This window comes from Erythrolamprus reginae, chromosome 3 (genome assembly GCF_031021105.1).
Source record: "Erythrolamprus reginae isolate rEryReg1 chromosome 3, rEryReg1.hap1, whole genome shotgun sequence".
Classification (NCBI taxonomy): Eukaryota; Metazoa; Chordata; class Lepidosauria; order Squamata; family Dipsadidae; genus Erythrolamprus; species Erythrolamprus reginae.
The window spans coordinates 162,541,789-162,561,040 of NC_091952.1; the positions used below are offsets into that span (position 1 = coordinate 162,541,789).

The 19,252-nt window shown below is 41.0% G+C and overlaps 1 protein-coding gene across 1 annotated transcript in view; it reads right to left on the bottom strand.

Moving 5' to 3' along the window:
- Positions 1–8,528: 8,528 nt before the first annotated feature.
- Positions 8,529–19,252, bottom strand: part of CDH10 (cadherin 10) — a 119,542-nt gene continuing 108,818 nt past the window's right edge. The window contains exons 9-11 of the mRNA XM_070747116.1: positions 18,548–18,656; positions 14,245–14,496; positions 8,529–10,007 (exon numbers count right to left, since the gene is read on the bottom strand). Coding sequence (XP_070603217.1) covers positions 9,514–10,007; positions 14,245–14,496; positions 18,548–18,656 — 855 coding nt within the window. The 3' untranslated portion in view covers positions 8,529–9,513. The remainder of the gene's footprint in view (positions 10,008–14,244; positions 14,497–18,547; positions 18,657–19,252) is intronic.

Below are 19,252 nucleotides of genomic sequence, written 5' to 3' on the forward strand. Positions count from 1 at the left end.
GACTATACAGATTGAGTTCATTAAGTCTTTCCTGATATGTTTTATGCTTAAGACCTTCCTCCATTTTTGTAGCCCGTCTTTGGACCCATTCACTTTTGTCAATATTTTTTTGTAGGTGAGGTCTCCAGAACTGAACACAGTATTCCAAATGTGGTCTCACCAGCGCTGTATATAGCGGGATCACAATCTCCCTCTTTCTGCTTGTTATACCTCTAGCTATGCAGCCAAGCATCCTACTTGCTTTTCAGTCAGAAAAGTCTGTGCAATGAAGATCCTTTTAAAACATGTTTTCCCCTTTCCATATCATTATTTTACTTGTTCCTTTCCTTTTCTGCAATTTTACTTCTTCCTGAAGTTGGTTTGGCACGAAATGGTACATTCCAACAGCTCTTTAACTCTGCCTAATTAATTCTGCTCCGACTGATGAAGTTGTTTGGATGAACAACCAAATGTCTCTGATTAATAAAGTTTGATCCAGTTGCCATGAGTCAACCTGTAGACACTTTTGACCTGGATGATTGAGTCTTCATTGACATAGTCACCTCCAGGGTTATCTACAAAAACTTCAAGATGAGAGAAAGGGCACACAATCCTTTTCACATATGTACCTCCTGTTATTGCTGTGGATATCCCTGCTTTCAGACCATTTCTTTCCCCCCCCAAATGCTCCTTTTTATACTCTTTCTCCACTCTTCTCAAACCCTTCCTAATCCCCCCCCCTTTGTTTTGTACTTCTCACATTAATTTTACTTCCAGGATTTTTGGGGATGTCAGACAGCAAAAGAAAAAAACCAACAAACCACCAAACATTAATTTTCTTTTGACTTTCTACTTCAAGTTTCTTTTGTACTTCAAATTACTATTTTATAATTAAAATAATTACAAATTGTTAATAGTTGTCCTCTCCCTGCAATTATTTGATTCCCATTGATTATATATGTTTTTAGATACTGTTATATACTGCATGTAGTAACCATATTTCAGAAAATGTTTGGTCTTGTAGCATAGAGCTAGAATCAAGACCACATGAGAAGTTAGTACCATCTTCTGGCTCCTACATCCCAGCGACCGGTTAGGTCACACAGAGTCTGCCTCCTCCATGCCCTGTTGGCCAAACAATGTCATCTGACAGGTCCTTGTGGGTGAGCCTTTTCTGTTGTGGCCTTTAGCTTTTGGAACCAACTCCCCCCAGAGATTCACACTGCCCCCACTCATCTTGCCTTTCGAAATGCATTAAAAACATATCTATGCCAGCAGGCCTGGGGATCGTGAGCTTCGCTCCGACTAATTGTATGTAAGAGATATGATTGATTGTTTTATAGCGGGTTTTATACAGGGGTGGGTTAACATTCCAGGCCCTACCAGAATGGGCTAGGAGTGCGCGCAAAAGCCAAATCTCACACAAAAATGTGTGCATGATTTCTGGGGGGGGGGGGTGTTTGCTTCTGTGCATGCAAAATGACCTGGCAAATGGACAGAAGAGCTGCCGGTCATGACTGGCAAAACAAGGTAAGGACTGCCTGTCTGCTCCCATCCACTCGCCTGCACGGCATGGTGGAGGGGCGAGCCGACAGCTGAATCCACCGTGCCACAAGCCCTCATTGTGCCACGAGGCCCCACCGCTGCCACGAGCAGCCTGCCTGCTCTGCCATGAGTAGCAGCTCTATCAGTTTGCCGCTCCACTGCGCCATGAGCCCCTGTCACACCACGAGCCCCCCCGCTTGCCACTGCCAACCCTACGCGCCTGTGAGCATCCTGCCTGACCCTTAACTTACTTTGGTGACCTCCTACAGGGGCACCAAGAGCATGCAGACTGGGTGGCCCCAAGCTCTGGCCACACGGCCTGCTCTGTGCTCTCCTGTGCCACAGGCATCTCTCTCCTGCGGTGCAAGAGAGCAGGCACATGGCCAGAGCTCAGGCAGGGTGATTTTGCCAGATGCCACTCTAGGTGTTGGAATCTCGCACACAGACGTCCTTCCGGCAGCAAAAATTGCCGGTTTCTTTGCTTCCGCACATGCACAGAAGGGGAAAAAAGGTAATTCTTTACTGGAATCACTCAGGTTGTGCATGCATAGCGCGTGCACACCTGACGGCAACTGGAGAGAGCCTATGTGCTCAATTTTCCCCTGCAGAATGACAGTTCTGGCTGGTGCCCATCACTGGTTTTATACATTTCGAAATGTTTTATATTGTATTATTATGCAATGTGTTTATTTTTACTATTGTGAGCCACCCTAAGTTCACAAGAAGAAAGGCAGCCTATAAATCAAATTAAACACACGCACACAAACAAACAAACAAACAAACAAATTCCTTTGTAAGACCACACTTGAAATACTGCATTTTATGATGTAAAAATATGTTGAGATTCTAAAAAAAACTGCAGAGAAGAGCAAGAAAGATGACTGGCTGCTATAACATATGAAGAACGCTTGCAGGAATTGTGTAAGTCTAGTTTAATTTAAAGAAGGACTAGAGGATGATATGATAGCACTGTTCCAATATTTGAGAGGCTTCCACAAAGAAGGAGGAGTCAAGCTATTTTCCAAGCACCAGAACGCATGACAAGAAACAATGAATGGAAACCAATCAAGCAGAGAACCAATCTAGAAATAAAGAGAATTTTTCTTTCAGTGAGAACAATAAACCATAGAACAGCTTGTCTTCAGAAGCTGTGGGTGCTCCGTGCCTATAGGTGTTCAAGGACAGATTGGATAGTCCCAAATGGCATTGGGCCTCCTGCTTGAGTAGGTAGCTAGACTAGAAGACTTTCAACGAACCTTTCAAATTTGTTGTTCTATTAGATCTTCCTGTTGTTATTGCTTTTATTTTGCTTTGTTAAAAAGAAAAGTTTTCCATAACAGTCATAATATCTTGGATTTGTTGCATAGTTTTATTTGAAATTTCTTCTTTACTAAAAATTTATGGAATTTGAGAGAGGAGAATTGTAACATTTTATTCCGACATTTCTCTGAAGTGTGTCACAAAATAATAATTTAAAAACCCTACCAGCCACTATATATTATTGCAGGATGGCATATCTTTATTTTCAGTGACACTGTGGTGAATGGTTCACATTTCACATTTCTTGATCTGTGGAAATCTAGCATGACAATTTCAGAGTTATGTATTTACATATTTATCAAATTTGTTATGATGACCAGAGTTCCTCTAGAGCAGTGATGGCAAAACTTTTTTGTTTGCATGCCAAAAGGAAGTGTGTGTGTGTCTGCTAGCATTGTGTACATCTACCCATACCCCTTCCCTCCCACCCATGCATGCGTACCCCCCTGCGCTGCCTCCTGCATATATTCACAAGCCTTTCTGAATCCTGGTAGGTGAAAACTGGAAGGTCGAGGAAACGCATTTCCGGTTTGCTATTGTGTTGTTTTTCCCACTCCGAAGGGTTCAGGAAGGTTTCCTGAAGCTCCAGATTGGAAAAAAACCCAGCACAATGGGCAAATCGGAAGTTTAAAAAACACACTTCCAGTTGCCCATTGTGCTGTTTTTGCACTCCGCGGCTTCAGGAAGCAAACCAGAAGTGTTTTTCCAAACATCCAGTTTGTCCATTGGGGGATTTCCTTTGCCACTGGGGCTTCAGGGAATCCTCCCTGAAAGTTCAGAGGATGACACTGCCTTTCCCAAGGCCAAAAATAAACTGGCCAGTTTGCGCATGTGCAATTTTTAACATGGCAAAGCATTGAGATGGAGAAACATTTCTACCTATATTCTGAAGAGACCCGGCTTGATATTTCCAAATATTTAAAATAGTTAAAGGATCAAAATATAGGGGAACTTTTCCTCCATTTCTTCTTCAAATTTCCTTTCTTCCATTATTCCAATATAAATATTATTGATGAAAAACATTAAAAGGGATCTGATTATAAAGGCTGTTTCAGCAAAATTCATTTTAGAGGCAGCAGGTAGAAGCTAATATTTACCCACTTTGAGGTTAGGAACAGTGATGAGTTCCTATAGGTACAGTCAGGTATGCAGAACCGGTAGAATTTTTTCCCCTATTTTTTCTCTTCTGGGCTATAGATATGTTTTTCCTATCACAGTAAATGAAGTTGAATGTGTATAATTTAAGAAGAGCTGTGCGTGTCTGTGTGTACACACATACTGTTTATATAGTAGATAATGTATATTGTTTTGTGTGCCTATGTGTAATATGTATGTACAGGCCAGGCACATCAAGTTGGCCACCTTTAAGCTAGTCACATGACCTTTAAGCCACCCCAGTCACATGATCATCAAACCACTCCCACCTGGTCACATGGCTGGGAAGCCACACCCACAAAATAAGCCACGTCTACAGTAAAAAAAATTGCAGCCATTCATTTGTTAAGAAATAAAGTTAGTTGTCTGCTGCTGAAATGAAATTAACTGCTGTCTGTAACTGATTGAACAATTCTACTTGTAGTATTGTATGTGTGTGCGTGCATGTGTGCGTGTATTTGTGTGTGTGTGTGTGTGACATGTTTTTGCTGAATTTGAAAATTAAGGGAGACTAGATCTATTTCGACCTTGTTCTGGCCTCATCAGCTAGCCATACCCTCTCAGTGGGATTTGAACTTGCAGCCTTTGCCTTGTAAGACAGAGAATTAACGGAGTGGCTGTGGGTTTTGCCTCCCAAGGACAACTCCATCTGTCCGTCCATCACCCTGGGGGGGGGAAATTATTGACCCCCTCAGAGAGGGTCCGCAACTTGGGCGTCCTCCTCGATCCACAGCTCACATTAGAAAAACATCTCTCAGCTGTGGCGAGGGGGGCGTTTGCCCAGTTGCGGCCCTATCTGGACCGGGACTCATTGCTCACAGTCACTCATGCCCTCATCACCTCGAGGTTCGACTACTGTAATGCTCTCTACATGGGGCTACCTTTGAAAAGTGTTCGGAAACCAGATCGTGCAGAATGCAGCTGCGAGAGCAGTCATGGGCTTACCTAGGTATGCCCATGTTTCACCATCACTCCGCAGTCTGCATTGGCTGCCGATCAGTTTCCGGTCACAATTCAAAGTGTTGGTTATGACCTTTAAAGCCCTTCATGGCATTGGACCAGAATATCTCTGAGACCGCCTCCTGCCGCACGAATCCCAGCGACCGATTAGGTCCCACAGAGTGGGCCTTCTCCGGGTCCCGTCAACTAAACAATGTCGGTTGGCGGGCCCCAGGGGAAGAGCCTTCTCTGTGGCGGCACCGGCCCTCTGGAACCAACTCCCCCCGGAGATTAGAACTGCCCCTACTCTTCCTGCCTTCCGTAACCTCCTTAAAACCCACCTTTGCCGTCAGGCATGGGGGAACTGAAACATCTTCCCCTGGGCATGTCTAATTTATGTATGGTATGCTTGTGTGTATGTCTGTTAGTATATGGGGTCTTTTTTAAATCTTTAATATTTTAAATTGTCAGATTATTTATGATTTGTTTCCACGTGTTGTGAGCTGCCCTGAGTCTTCGGAGAGGGGCGGCATACAAATCTAAGTAATAAATAAATAAATAAATAAACCTCTAGGCTACAGTATCTAATCCCTCCAGCTTTGGACCAGGGTTACATAGAAACATAGAAACATAGAAGTCTGACGGCAGAAAAAGACCTCATGGTCCATCTAGTCTGCCCTTATACTATTTTCTGTATTTTATCTTAGGATGGATATATGTTTATCCCAGGCATGTTTAAATTCAGTTACTGTGGATTTATCTACCACGTCTGCTGGAAGTTTGTTCCAAGGATCTACTACTCTTTCAGTAAAATAATATTTTCTCATGTTGCTTTTGATCTTACCCCCAACTAACTTCAGATTGTGTCCCCTTGTTCTTGTGTTCACTTTCCTATTAAAAACACTTCCCTCCTGGACCTTATTTAACCCTTTAATATATTTAAATGTTTCGATCATGTCCCCCCTTTTCCTTCTGTCCTCCAGACTATACAGATTGAGTTCATTAAGTCTTTCCTGATACGTTTTATGCTTTCCTGATACGTTTTATGCTTAAGACCTTCCACCATTCTTGTAGCCCGTCTTTGGACCCGTTCAATTTTGTCAATATCTTTTTGTAGATGAGGTCTCCAGAACTGAACACAGTATTCCAAATGTGGTCTCACCATTTTATACATATATATATAATGTTTTAAAAGAAGTTTATAAATCCAGCTGAATCATTCATCTGTATGTGCTTCTGGTTTTGTTTCTTGCAACAAACTTTAATAAAGACTTCCCAGAATAGGCAAGGATAATGTTGCAGGAGGAGAAAATTAGAAAAGACCATTTAATGAAAAGTGTTAGAGAAATGTTTCTCTTCCAGTATTTGCATGTTTTGTTTAATGTGCCGGTGCCTGGAGGCTGTTGGGGCCTGGATGGGTGTCAACAAACTCAAACTCAATCCAGACAAGACGGAGTGGCTGTGGGTCTTGCCTCCCAAGGACAATTCCATCTGTCCGTCCATTACCCTGGGGGGAGAAACATTGACCCCCTCAGAGAGGGTTCGCAACTTGGGCGTCCTCCTCGATCCACAGCTCACATTAGAGAAACATCTTTCAGCTGTGGCGAGGGGGGCGTTTGCCCAGGTTCGCCTGGTGCATCAGTTGCGACCCTATTTGGACCGGGAGTCACTGCTCACAGTCACTCATGCCCTCATCACCTCGAGGCTCGACTACTGTAACGCTCTCTACATGGGGCTACCTTTGAAAAGTGTTCGGAAACTTCAGATCGTGCAGAATGCAGCTGCGAGAGCAATCATGGGCTTTCCCAAATATGCCCATGTCACACCAACACTCCGCAGTCTGCATTGGTTGCCGATCAGTTTCCGGTCACAATTCAAAGTGTTGGTTATGACCTATAAAGCCCTTCATGGCACCGGACCAGATTATCTCAGGAACCGCCTTCTGCCGCACGAATCCCAGCGGCCAGTTAGGTCCCACAGAGTGGGTCTTCTCCGGGTCCCGTCAACGAAACAATGCCACTTGGCGGGACCCAGGAGAAGAGCCTTCTCTGTGGCGGCCCCGGCCCTCTGGAACCAACTCCCCCGAGAGATTAGAACTGCCCCTACCCTCCTTGCCTTTCGTAAGTTACTCAAAACCCACCTCTGCCGCCAGGCATGGGGGAATTAAGACTTCTTCTCCCCCTAGGCTGATACAACTGTATGTATGGTATGTTTGTACGTATGCTGGTTTTATATATTAAGGGGTTTTAAGTTAGTTTTTAGTATTGGATTTTTACTGTACATTGTTCATGACTGTTGTTAGCCGCCCCGAGTTTTCGGAGAGGGGCGGCATATAAATCCAATAAATGAATGAATGAATGAAATGAAATGAAAAGCAGTTCAGTGAAAAGCCATGAGTGGAAACACTGTTACCTCTTAAAGAGGAAAATAACAATTCTTCAACATTTCATTTCTCTCTTTATAAAATTCTATGAATTTAATGAAGTGGATTGTAAACTATGAAACCTTGTGTCAAAATAAGTGTATTAGTCTTCACAGTGTCCTCGGTCTTTTCACTGTTTTGCTGCAAAACCCCTATATTTTTGAACACCAGAATATTTGGCTGTGTTCCCATGGCAGAAAACTCAGTTAAAACCATTTATCGCCTGTGTGCTGTATTTTAATCAAGGCCTATAGCTTAGTTTATGTTGCATACAGGCTAACGGCTGCATGTGCACACACCAGACATCTCTATATGCAATATAACTCAAAGTCTGACCAACAATTTATAAGATCATCTTATCTGGTTATCTGAAGTAAGTATGTATGTTCTATTGCATTTCATGATAAACTGCCAGGAAAACGTGACATAGGTATGTCTGTAATCAAAGAGAGAACCAATCTGGAACTAAGGAGATATTTCCTCACAGTTAGAACACTTGAAATCTGTAGAGATTCTCAGTCATCCAGGTCATGGTTGTCCGAAAGGTGTTTTTTCCTCTGGAAATCCATTCCTATCCCAGAGGAAAATTTTCAGGCTAAAGGAACCAAGAGCACGACTCAGGTAACCCTGAGAACACAGGTAAATGCTTCAATGACCCTCTAAAAGGATGCAAATGACCAGCTGCCTATAAAGCCTTCCATTCCCCACTATCCTGTCAGAGCTTACGAAGCTTCTTGGATGCTTATTTAGTTCTCTTTAGAAATGAAATGTCTTTAAAAGAAAAAAACCCCAAGAATGTCCAGTTGCCTCCTGAAAAAGCATCTTTCGAACAATTACTCACTTGTTTGTGGGTATTCCATAACTGGAGATTTTAAAGAGGATAGTAGACAACCATTTGTCTGAAAAAGTATAGAATTTCTTGCTTGAGCAAGAAGTTAGAAGCCCTCCAATGTCCCTTCCAACTCTGTTATAATTTTGTTAAGTAGGATTGCACTGTTAATCTTAAGTACATTTACAAAAATCATTGTTTGAAACCTTTAAAATGTCTACAACTCCCAATGTGTACATAAACCTCACTTACACATAAACCAACATTTGGTTACATGTTCAGTGAGCCTTAGTTAATGAAATATGTTATTTCCTTTTACAGAACATTCAGGGAACAGAATCGTTATAAAACTGGTTTATTTCTTAAAAATAAATACAAAAATATAAATATAAAACATTGGCAGATAGAATCTGATGAAATGAAGTTGCACAATTTTTTTTCTTTTTAAACCAGCTGCATATCACATTAACACCATGTGTACATTTTCAGGGGTCATTTTTTTTTAAAATGTACAGAATAGGGGCAACTGTTTTCTTTCTACTTCTTTTGGGTTATGGTCCAAAAGGAAATGCACAGACACTCTGTGCATACAATTTTATCCCCCCCCCCCAGTTCATTTTCCGGAAGCTGCACAAGCAAAACCCCCCCAATTATAATTGTTGTTCTTAAACAATGAAATTTGAACGTGTCTATCAAAAACTCTCAGGGTATATAGCACTAAATTATTTTCCAGAGGAGCTATTTTTCTCCAAAAAGTAAAAATCAAAAACCCCAGTTTGTTTATTATGTGTGTAGATTTGGGAGAGAGGACACTCTCTGAATGAAAATGCTTAATAAGGTTTATGGGGGTCTTCTGTGCATAGTTTCTGAAAAAGAAACACATTTCCAAGGAAAATGTGAATGTGTATGTGGAATGTGCATGCATGATCCTTTTGTAGATCTCAGTCTGGGTCCTTTTCAAAGCCGTCCTTGTGAGTGGAGAATATGTACCTAAAAGAAGCAAATGTCATATAACTGTTTGAGAGATTATATACCTACTTAAACAGTGTATCCTTTATTTCATAACATAGATGACACCAAATTTCAATTGCTTTGGCTTTCAGAACAGGGTAAAATAAAATGCTGAATATATTCCATGTGACATTTTACAAGAAAGAATAAAGGACATTAATGAGCAATTCAAAAACCAACAGGAAGGAAAAAGAAGAAAAAGAAATATTGTGCTGAGTGGTAGGAGAATGCTCCTGAACATCAAATATTGTCACGTGGAAAAGGTATCTGTAAAGTTACTTCCTCTCAATTGAGCTATATATCCTACCGTAGGTTAGGAAGTGTCTTTATCACTTTCGCTTCCACCATACATCTCAGCAAGCTTATTAAACCGAGGGCCCCATTCCTTGAGGTAATCATAGTTTTGGTCCCCCTCAGTGGTGCCAGACTCTAAAGAACTCAAGGATTCAGCTATAGAATCATTTCCTTCATAGGCATAAGTTGCCAGGGAGTCATAAGGTGGAGCAGAGGGGTCATGATCATGCTCCTTCAACCTTTGGTTAATGAAATCACGGACATCTGTGTTATCTGGAGCAGAAGGAGTCCTCCGTGGTATAAATAATGTTTCTGGAATAATATCTCGGCGGAGTTTCTTATCTTCAATAGCTGCAGGATTTCTCAATGTACCTATATCAAAAGCCTGGGTATCTTCCTCTCCACCCCCTTCATCATTATAGCTCACGATATTGTCTCTGATGTCTTCCTTAGACAGGATCAGAGGCTCCTTTTTGCGCTGCCTCTTTAGAGCAGCAAACAACACCACTATAACTTGGAAGAAAGAAAAAAATGAATTAACTAAAAAAACACATTTTATCAAACTTTTTCTATATAAACACAAATATACAACTTGGTTTATTATCATTTATTATCAGCATATGACAATGTTACATTAGCCAGGAGATTATAATGCAATTGCAGAATAGTAGTTTAGCTGCCTGTTTACCAGCGCTATCAGGTACATGCTTGCATGCTTCCCATGGAGCACCATAAGAGAAAGAAGAAATGGAAGAAACATGAGTGACTGTTCCTGCAGCAGCAACCAAGGACCCCCTTCCTGCCTCAGAGCCACTTTGCAAAAACAGGCATTGCAACCGGGAAGAGTCAAAGCCAGCAGGAATCTGCCTGCCTTCATGGACCACCAGTTTCCGACTGAAGTGGTACCTATGTATGTACTTGTATAGAACATGCTTTCAAGCTGCTAGGTGGACAGAAGCTGAGGCAAGTGATGGTGCTCGCATCGCTCCACAGTACTAAGACTCTAACTGCTGGAGCAGAGATCATCTCCAGCATCATTAAGCTGATGAGCCCCCACTTCTTTATATTGCATTGTTATTTTACTAACTTTGTATATGACATAAGTTATGGCCTATTTGCCTATGGCCTCCCTAACTGAAAAGTTTAATATAAGACTGGTTTGCTATATTCTCTAAATCTAGTTATTCTGATCTTTGAATTGTGGAATGAACTGAGGAAGAAATATAAAAATCTCAGCTTAAGCAGACCCACCGTTCTGCTTTGCTTTAGCATTTTGTTTTGTAGAGTTGGTAATTTGGGGAGTTGTGATTTCTGTATAATTAGAGGGCATTAGATTGAGGAGGCTGCTACAGAAACACATCAAAAGAATAGGAAGTTAATTGTCATCTTCTATCCTTGTTTCAAGCAATAATTATATATTCGTGCACCTGAATATGAAAGGACAGATTCATTGCCAAACAGCTGCTGATTAATCTATCAACCATCAGCTTAACTAATCTTGGTTTTTTAAAAAACACAAACAGCCATTAAAGGAATCAATTATGTACAAATTGAAAACCAAATACCCTTTCCCATTTTTCCTGTTTTTAAGCTACTATAAATAGACTATAGTTAAGACCTGCAGTTTTCTCCCTCCTTTTTGTATACTTATCAAGCTCTTTATTCTTTATGTGTCTCTATCTTATACCACTTCAGGATATTCTATGCAAATATTAAAATAAGTCATCCAGAAATTCTTATTTTAAAATAAAGTGCAACAGAACACAGTATTAATGTTTTCTTGTTTTGCAATACATATTGTGTCAAGTTTTGATCAGATTTTATCTGTTTTCCTATACAGTTTCATTCAGATTTGCAAAATGAAAAGAGAGCTGTTTCTTTTGAGGAACAAATTACTAACAAAAGTATGTATTTGTAGTCAATATACATTAATATACATTTAATGGAAGATAGATGATAGATAGATGGATGGATGGATGGATGGATGGATGGATGGATGGCAGGATGGATGGATGCATGGATGCAGTGATGGGCTACCAAAATTTTTACTACCACACTGTGGGCGTGGCTTATGCATTTTGTTTCAACGTCTTTCAGTGCAAATTGGGTGCTCTGGGGTGGAGCTCCAAATTTTGCTACTGGAACTGCGTTCCTGGCTATTCCCGTAGGAGCCCATCATTGGATGGATGGACAATGATGGATGGATGGATGAATATAGATATAGATGACATAGATATTGATAAAAACGAATTGCTTTCAATTAAATTAGATTGAGAATATCTTTAAAAATGTTTACGAGTGATGTATTGAGAACTGGGTTTTTTAAAATGTTTTTAGTAGAAATTTAGATTTGTTATAAACTGTGGGTGGTCATGCCTTTGATAAAAGATAAAGATAAAGAACTAAGGTTTAAAATAAACGAGATGCCAATAAATGAGATGCAGTATAGGTGGAATGGTTATATTCCTGCTTATTATCTCAGCTTAATCTTAACAAGAAAATGTTGATTCATACATTTAATATGAAAGTTTGGAAAACTATTCACATTCTACACATTCATTTTTTAAAAATGAGGTACTAAACCCATCAAGTGAGAACTTTAACACCTCAGAAATAACTGTCTAAACAATCATGAAAATTTTAATATAGCCTACTTGATAAATTATATGTGTGGATGACATTTCAATGAATGACGGTTTATGTTTTAAGCAAAACATTGTTTGTGCATTGTTTGTGAAAGCTTGGATATGTTTGAACCGAAATCCTGAGACCACAGTGGCTTAAAAACTACTAATGAAGGGTTCTGAACTGTCATGTAGCTGATAGCAATACAGTGTTCCCTCGATTTTCGCGGGTTCGAACTTCGCGAAGTCTATACCATGGTTTTTTCAAAAATATTAATTAAAAAATACTTTGCGGTTTTTCCCCCTATACCACAGTTTTTCTTGCCCGATGACGTCATATGTCATCACCAAACCTTTGTCCACCTTTAATAAATATTTTTTTAATAAACTTTAATAAAGAAACAACTAATCTAAATGGTTGCTAAGGGAATGGGAAATTGCAATTTAGTGGTTTAAAGTGTTAAGGGAAGGCTTGTGATACTATTCATAGCCAAAAATAGTGTATTTACTTCCGCATCTCTACTTCGCGGAAATTCAACTTTCGCGGGCGGTCTCGGAACGCATCCCCCGCGAAAATCGAGGGAACACTGTATACACATTTTGAGTTATCGTGATAATATAACTAGCGATGTGCAAAATGACTTGAGTGTTCGTTATTTGAAACCAGGCAATTTTGTTTTGAGTGCTGTCTTCAAAGTATGAAAGGAGACTGTGTTAAGATGCCCTTTCTAGCAAAAGGGAACATTGTGCTGCTTGAGCCAGTATGTTTCTCTTAGCCCAGGCTGAATAATCTGGAATTGAATGTTGGAATAAAACAATAGGCATATAAGCAGATGACATAATGAAGAGCTAGTATGGATGTTGTTGGAAAGGAAAATCTGGATTGCAACAAAGCACTTATTACTGGATTCTGGGACTCTCTATATTGCTACTACTGCTGTTTGTCCTAAAACTGGTGGATATATGGCTGTCTGCTTTGGAAATACAGTACATTCCCATATTCTCATGGCAGTTAAGCTGTGTTATTTCTTCTGTCCAGCTTTACAATATTTTTTAAAAGAGGTAGAGATAGAGAAAAGGGTGGTCATGCCTTTGATTTTAACCTGGACTAGGTGTGTGTTTCCTGCCTGATCAATGAAAATCAGGTCTGGCTATCATTTGGGAGACACAATTTATTTAATTAGGTTTAATGTGTATTGGTGATAAATCCACCACAAGATTAATCTTGAAAATCCATCCTATGCTTCCTGTTATTTGTTAGGGGGAAAAATGGGCCAGCAGGATGAATACAATAAACATCTTTTGGTGTCAAGAATTCTTAAAGATCTTCTTAGGCAATCAACAGGTATCTTTTCCACTATGGCAACAAGTAGCCTAGATATAAGGCACCTGGTCTTAAACAGAGCAAGATGCCATTACAATGAATGAAATAGCCATGAAGAAATAGGGCAATTTTGGGAACTGTGTGTATTCTAAACAGAGATGTAAGGTACCTTGGTGGTCTTGTAATCTCCTGCTTCCCTGGTGTTGATTGAAAGGGGATTAGTTTGACCTGTTATTCAAGAGTTTTCTTTAATATTTTCCTACAATTTTGATGGCAAGTAACAGCCATTTTATAGGGCTATGCCATTTACTTTTGATAGGCTATAGAAGGGAGCAAAGGGCTCATATCTATTTTTAAAACATTTTCTATGGAAAGAACATTGACTATGTTTCAAGTTTTGTTTTAGTGAAAGGCAAAACACTCAAACTGTTCAGAATTTTGTTCTATAACAATGCAGCCAACTCCACCTGGTCCTTTTTCCAAGGAAACATTTCAAATTTAATTTGTTCCCATTTTGGGCATACCTAGTGGTAATCTCTCTGTGGTTTGTAATGGATTTTAATGCAGTATTTTACAATTTGAACTGGGCTTACACTAACTGCCTCTGTATGATTTGTTCTCCAACTCCTTTAAAATCAAGGCTGGCTCTCAAATTACAGTAGATACAAAGGACTTAATTTCTAACTGGTTTAAAGGAGCGTCAACAATGTTGTCTTTGCAAGGGATATATCCAATACAGCTTGGTAGTATCTAACATTTGGTAGTATTACATATAGCCTGTGATAATTTTCTCAAAACTTACCCAGGAGAATAATGATACAGAGCAGAATGGCAATGAGTGCACCTGTACTAAGGCCCGCTGGGAGAAGCAAAGCTTCAGCATTGCAGGACTGCATGTTTCCCCGACTGTCACAAGCACATACCCGGATTGTTAGTGTGCCTGTGCTACTCTGGATAGGGTAGTCATTATCTGATATCACCACTGGAAGGAGGTATGTGCTTTTTTCATGTCGGCTAAAGCCATTCCTTCTTGTCAAAATCCGGGCTGTGTTATCTGAACCAGGAAGACACAAACAATGCATTGCAATTAATCCCATCAAGGAATATAATCCACACTTCTAGTGTAGTACAGCCACACTTACAGCTTCACTGACATTTTCCACATATTGAAACAAACTTTATAATAAATTCATTTTTAATATGGCACTAATTAATAATGCTACCTCTCTCCTCCAAAGGTGTTCTACCCCCACCCCTTTCACTGAATGTATATGCTTGGCTTCTCAATGATAAATGGAAACATTTGCAACTTTTGTTTGAGAATTAAATTGTAAGGTAATATGATAGAAGGCAGAACACTAGGAAGGAAAACCTCTTTAATTGAATTCTCGGAGGGTTCCTCCCAGTTAAGACATGTTCACCCGAACCACTAGCGACTTGCTGGTGATGTCACGATGATGTCACCAAACCGGATCAGTTGACACTAGTCCGTGGGTCCTACCATCTTTTTTTAAAGATTTATTTTTATTTTGTTCTGCACGGTAATTAAAATCCGTTAGAACCTTAATACCGCAGAGGCAATGGATAAGAGCCCCAATCATTTGTTTAAAACAAGAGTTCCTTTATTACAAAAGTAAAAATAAAGATGTCTCAATGGACAAATCAAAATATACGTCTTCACATCATGGAAGCTAAAACAGAGAAGAACAATAGGATCTAGAGACACAGCATAAAAAAGGAAATGATGTGGCAGGATATTACATCAAAAGTAGGAGGATCTTTAATAAAGGCATACAAGTTAACTCTTTAATTACTAAATGTCTCTGAGGCTGGTAATATTCAGCATGGCACTGTGCATGCATCACCATTTTGTCTTTGTTTTTGCTTTTTAGGGGTTTTTTTGGGGGGGGGTGTACTGCACATGCGCGCGCACATGAAGTACAGCCATGCAGCACAGGAGAAAGTGAAGCAGCAGTGAGGTAAGTTGGAACCCACCCCTGCAATGGTCCAGGAAATTGCCCTATAGACTCTATAGGGCAATTTCCTGGACCCCTGCAGGTAAGCTAGATCTCTTTTTTTAATTTGCAATGTAACAGCCCCACAGGTTCTGATCTGAAATAGCAATAGCATTTATATACTGCTATACAGTGCTTTACAGCCCTCTCTAAGTGGTTTAAAGAGTCAACATATTGCCTCCAACAATCTGAGTCATTTTACCCACCTCACAAGCATTGAAGGCTGAGTCAACCTTGAACCTGGTGAGATTTGAATTTCCAAATTGTAGGCAGCCGGCAGGCAACAGAAGTATCCTGCAGTACTGCACTGCGTTACTACAGCTCATCCATGTGGAAATATATATTTAAACCCATCCATTGTCCTACTGTTTGCTAATTAAGTAGAACTTCTTTATACAAAAGCTTTTGAATTTGGGGGCTTCTGCATGGAAAACAATTATATTCCATTCCCCCCATCCTACAGATCTAGTAAATCTAAGTGGCTTGTTTCTACAAAAAAATGCTTTTGGCTTGATAATAAGCAGTTATATGTAAATTCTGAAAAAAACATTCAAAATATTAGGTGATCACTAAACAGTAATTGAAAAGGTTTATCAAATTATCATCATCATCATCATCATCATCATCATCATCATCATCATTCTTTTCACTTTCATTTTTTTGGCATTTCAAACTTGCTAAACTTGATTTGTTTGCCTATTCTTCCTTTATCAATGTGTATTAAAAACACATATTCACAATCATATACTCCTGAGTAATAATACAACATAATCTTTAATATCAAGTAATTTACCTTAAGAGTAAAACTTTGATTAGAAATCAAATACTCTGATGTATTCTCTTCATCTTTTGATTTCATTTCCAAAGTTAAATTTAATTTTGAAGAAAAAGTCAAATAATTATATGCTTTCAACATTCATATGCAAAATTGTAATTAATATTGATATTAAACTTTTTTCTCTTCGCTATATCCAATTAAGGACCTAAATAATAGCATATTAAGAATTTATGATATAAATATTAATTTATTAATTTAGGATTTAAATATTACTGTATTAAAATAAAATATTATACCGAGCTGAGAAGATGGCAGAACAGATTGGTCAATAATTAGGTTTAATAATATGTCTAAGGTAGTACAGTGATCCCTCGAGTATCGCGAGGGTTACGTTCCAAGACCCCTCGCGATACAGTGATCCCTCGAGTTTCGCGATCTCGATGTTCGCTAAACGCTATATCGCGAGTTTTCAACCCGGAAGTAAACTCCACCATCTGCGCATGCGTGCCCTTCCACGCATGCGTAGATGGTGGAGTTTCCCCGCCGGGCAGAGGCTTCCCTGGGTCTTCCCCCTCTTGCCCCGGTAAGGCGCGAGCAACGGCGTGGGCGGGTGGGCGGCACACGCGCGGGGAAACCCCAGGGCCGCTTCTCAGCTGAGAAGCGGCCCCAGCAACAGCGCGGGGGGTGGGCAGCACGCGCGCGCGCGGAGGAAACCCCAGGGCCGCTTCTCAGCTGAGAAGCGGCCCCAGCAACAGCGCGGGGGGCGGGCAGCACACGCGCGCGCGGAGGAAACCCCAGGGCCGCTTCTCAGCTGAGAAGCGGCCCCAGCAACAGCGCGGGGGGCGGGCAGCACGCGCGCGCGCGGAGGAAACCCCAGGGCCGCTTCTCAGCTGAGAAGCGGCCCCAGCAACAGCGCGGGGGGCGGGCAGCACGCGCGCGCGCGGGGGAAACCCCAGGGCCGCTTCTCAGCTGAGAAGCAGCCCCAGCAACAGCGCGGGGGGCGGGCAGCACGCGCGCGCGCGGGGGAAACCCCAGGGCCGCTTCTCAGCTGAGAAGCGGCCCCAGCAACAGCGCGGGGGGCGGGCAGCACGCGCGCGCGCGGGGGAAACCCCAGGGCCGCTTCTCAGCTGAGAAGCGGCCCCAGCAACAGCGCGGGGGCGGGCGGCACGCGCGCGGACAAGCAGCAGCAGCAAGGCGGCGGGGAAACCCAATCTTCGGCTCCTCGCTGCTGCTGTGGAAATAAAAACACCATCTGCGCATGCGCAGATGGTGTTTTTACTTCCGCACCGCTACTTCGCGACAAATCGATCATCGCGAGGGGTCCTGGAACAGAACCCTCGCGATGATCGAGGGATCACTGTACTCGATTTTTCGCGATATAGTGGTGCGGAAGTAAAAACACCATCTGCGCATGCGCGGCCTTTTTCCATGGGCGCGCATGCGCAGATGGTGGAGTTTGCGTGGGCGGCGGGGAAGACCCAGGGAAGGTTTCTTCGGCCGCCCAGCAGCTGATCTGCTCGGCAGCGCAGCAGCAGCGAGGAGCCGAAGATCGGGGTTTCCCCGCCGCCCACGCAAAGGGGAAACCCCGATCTTCGGCTCCTCGCTGCTGCCGCGCTGCCGAGCAGATCAGCTGCTGGGCGGCTGAAGAAACCTTCCCTGGGTCTTCCCCGCCACCCACGCAAAGGGGAAACCCCGATCTTCGGCTCCTCGCTGCTGCCCGCCCGCCGCTCGCCCGCCCGCCCGCCGCCCACCGCTCGAGAGCAAGAGGGGGAGAGATAGAGAAAGAGAGAGAAGGAAAGAAAGAGATGAGAGAGGAAGGAAGAGAGTGTGAGAGAGGAAGAAGCAAGATAGAGAAAGAGAGAGAGAAAGAAAGATGAGAAAGGAAGAGAGTGACGTCATCGGGTGGGAAAAATTGCGATATAGCGTTTCGCGAAGATCAAGATCGCGAAAATCGAGGGATCACTTGTATATATTAACACTTTAAAGATATAAAGCCTTTCTAGTTAGTTTAGTTTTTTCAAAGTTACTTATTTAATGTTGTATATTGCTTTCTAATTATTATTATTATTATTATTATTATTATTATTATTATTATTATTATTATTATTAATTTATTAGATTTGTATGTCACGGAGACTCATGGGGACTGTGTAGTATTTCATAATTTCTTCTATTTTTTTATTTCATCAATGATTTTTTTAATCTATCCTAATTTCCTCAGTCAGAAAACATCTAACTGCTAAGCACAATAAAAGGAAACACTTTAGAAATGTGTACGAGAATTAATCATTCTTGTTGTATATGCATTGTACCTTCATTGTCTTGGACTGTGAAATTTGGATTAACAGCAGCTAAACTGAAGAAAAACTTTTGTCCTCCAAGGGGGTCATCTTTATCAACAGCACTAATGGTCTGTATTAGCTGCAGGGGAGAACAACGAAAAAGAAAGTGCAGTTTGCAACATACATGACTTATAGTTTTAAAAATAAAAAAGTCACAAAATATATGAATAAAATATGTTATTATTAATTTAATAATTTTATTGAAATAATTTAATAAAATAAAAGTGTATTGGTATAATTGTTAAGGAGTGTGCAGAACCCTTGAGTTATCAAGGACATTTGCAGAGGATATCCAGGAGATACAAAACCGATAAATTAAAGTGTATAAAATAGTGTTTTACTTTTAGAAATAGCACAGCCAAGTTAAACAGTCCGGTCATACACATTCAAATGAGTCAATATCTGTCAATACAATAATAAAATTACAAGCCTGTCAATGTCTTACATATCAGACATACATTATAGCTTACAAATACATTAAACTATCATTGAATACACAGAGCTTACTATATCAGTCACAGTGAATCAGCAGAAAGAACAGAGAGAGCACATACACACACAGAGTCGTGCTTCTTGCTTCTTATTTGCAACACTACCTCTTAAAGCTATAGTAATTCAATATGAACAAGCATTCATTGTTAGCTTGTTTATATATTGCAAACCCAACTGTCTTGT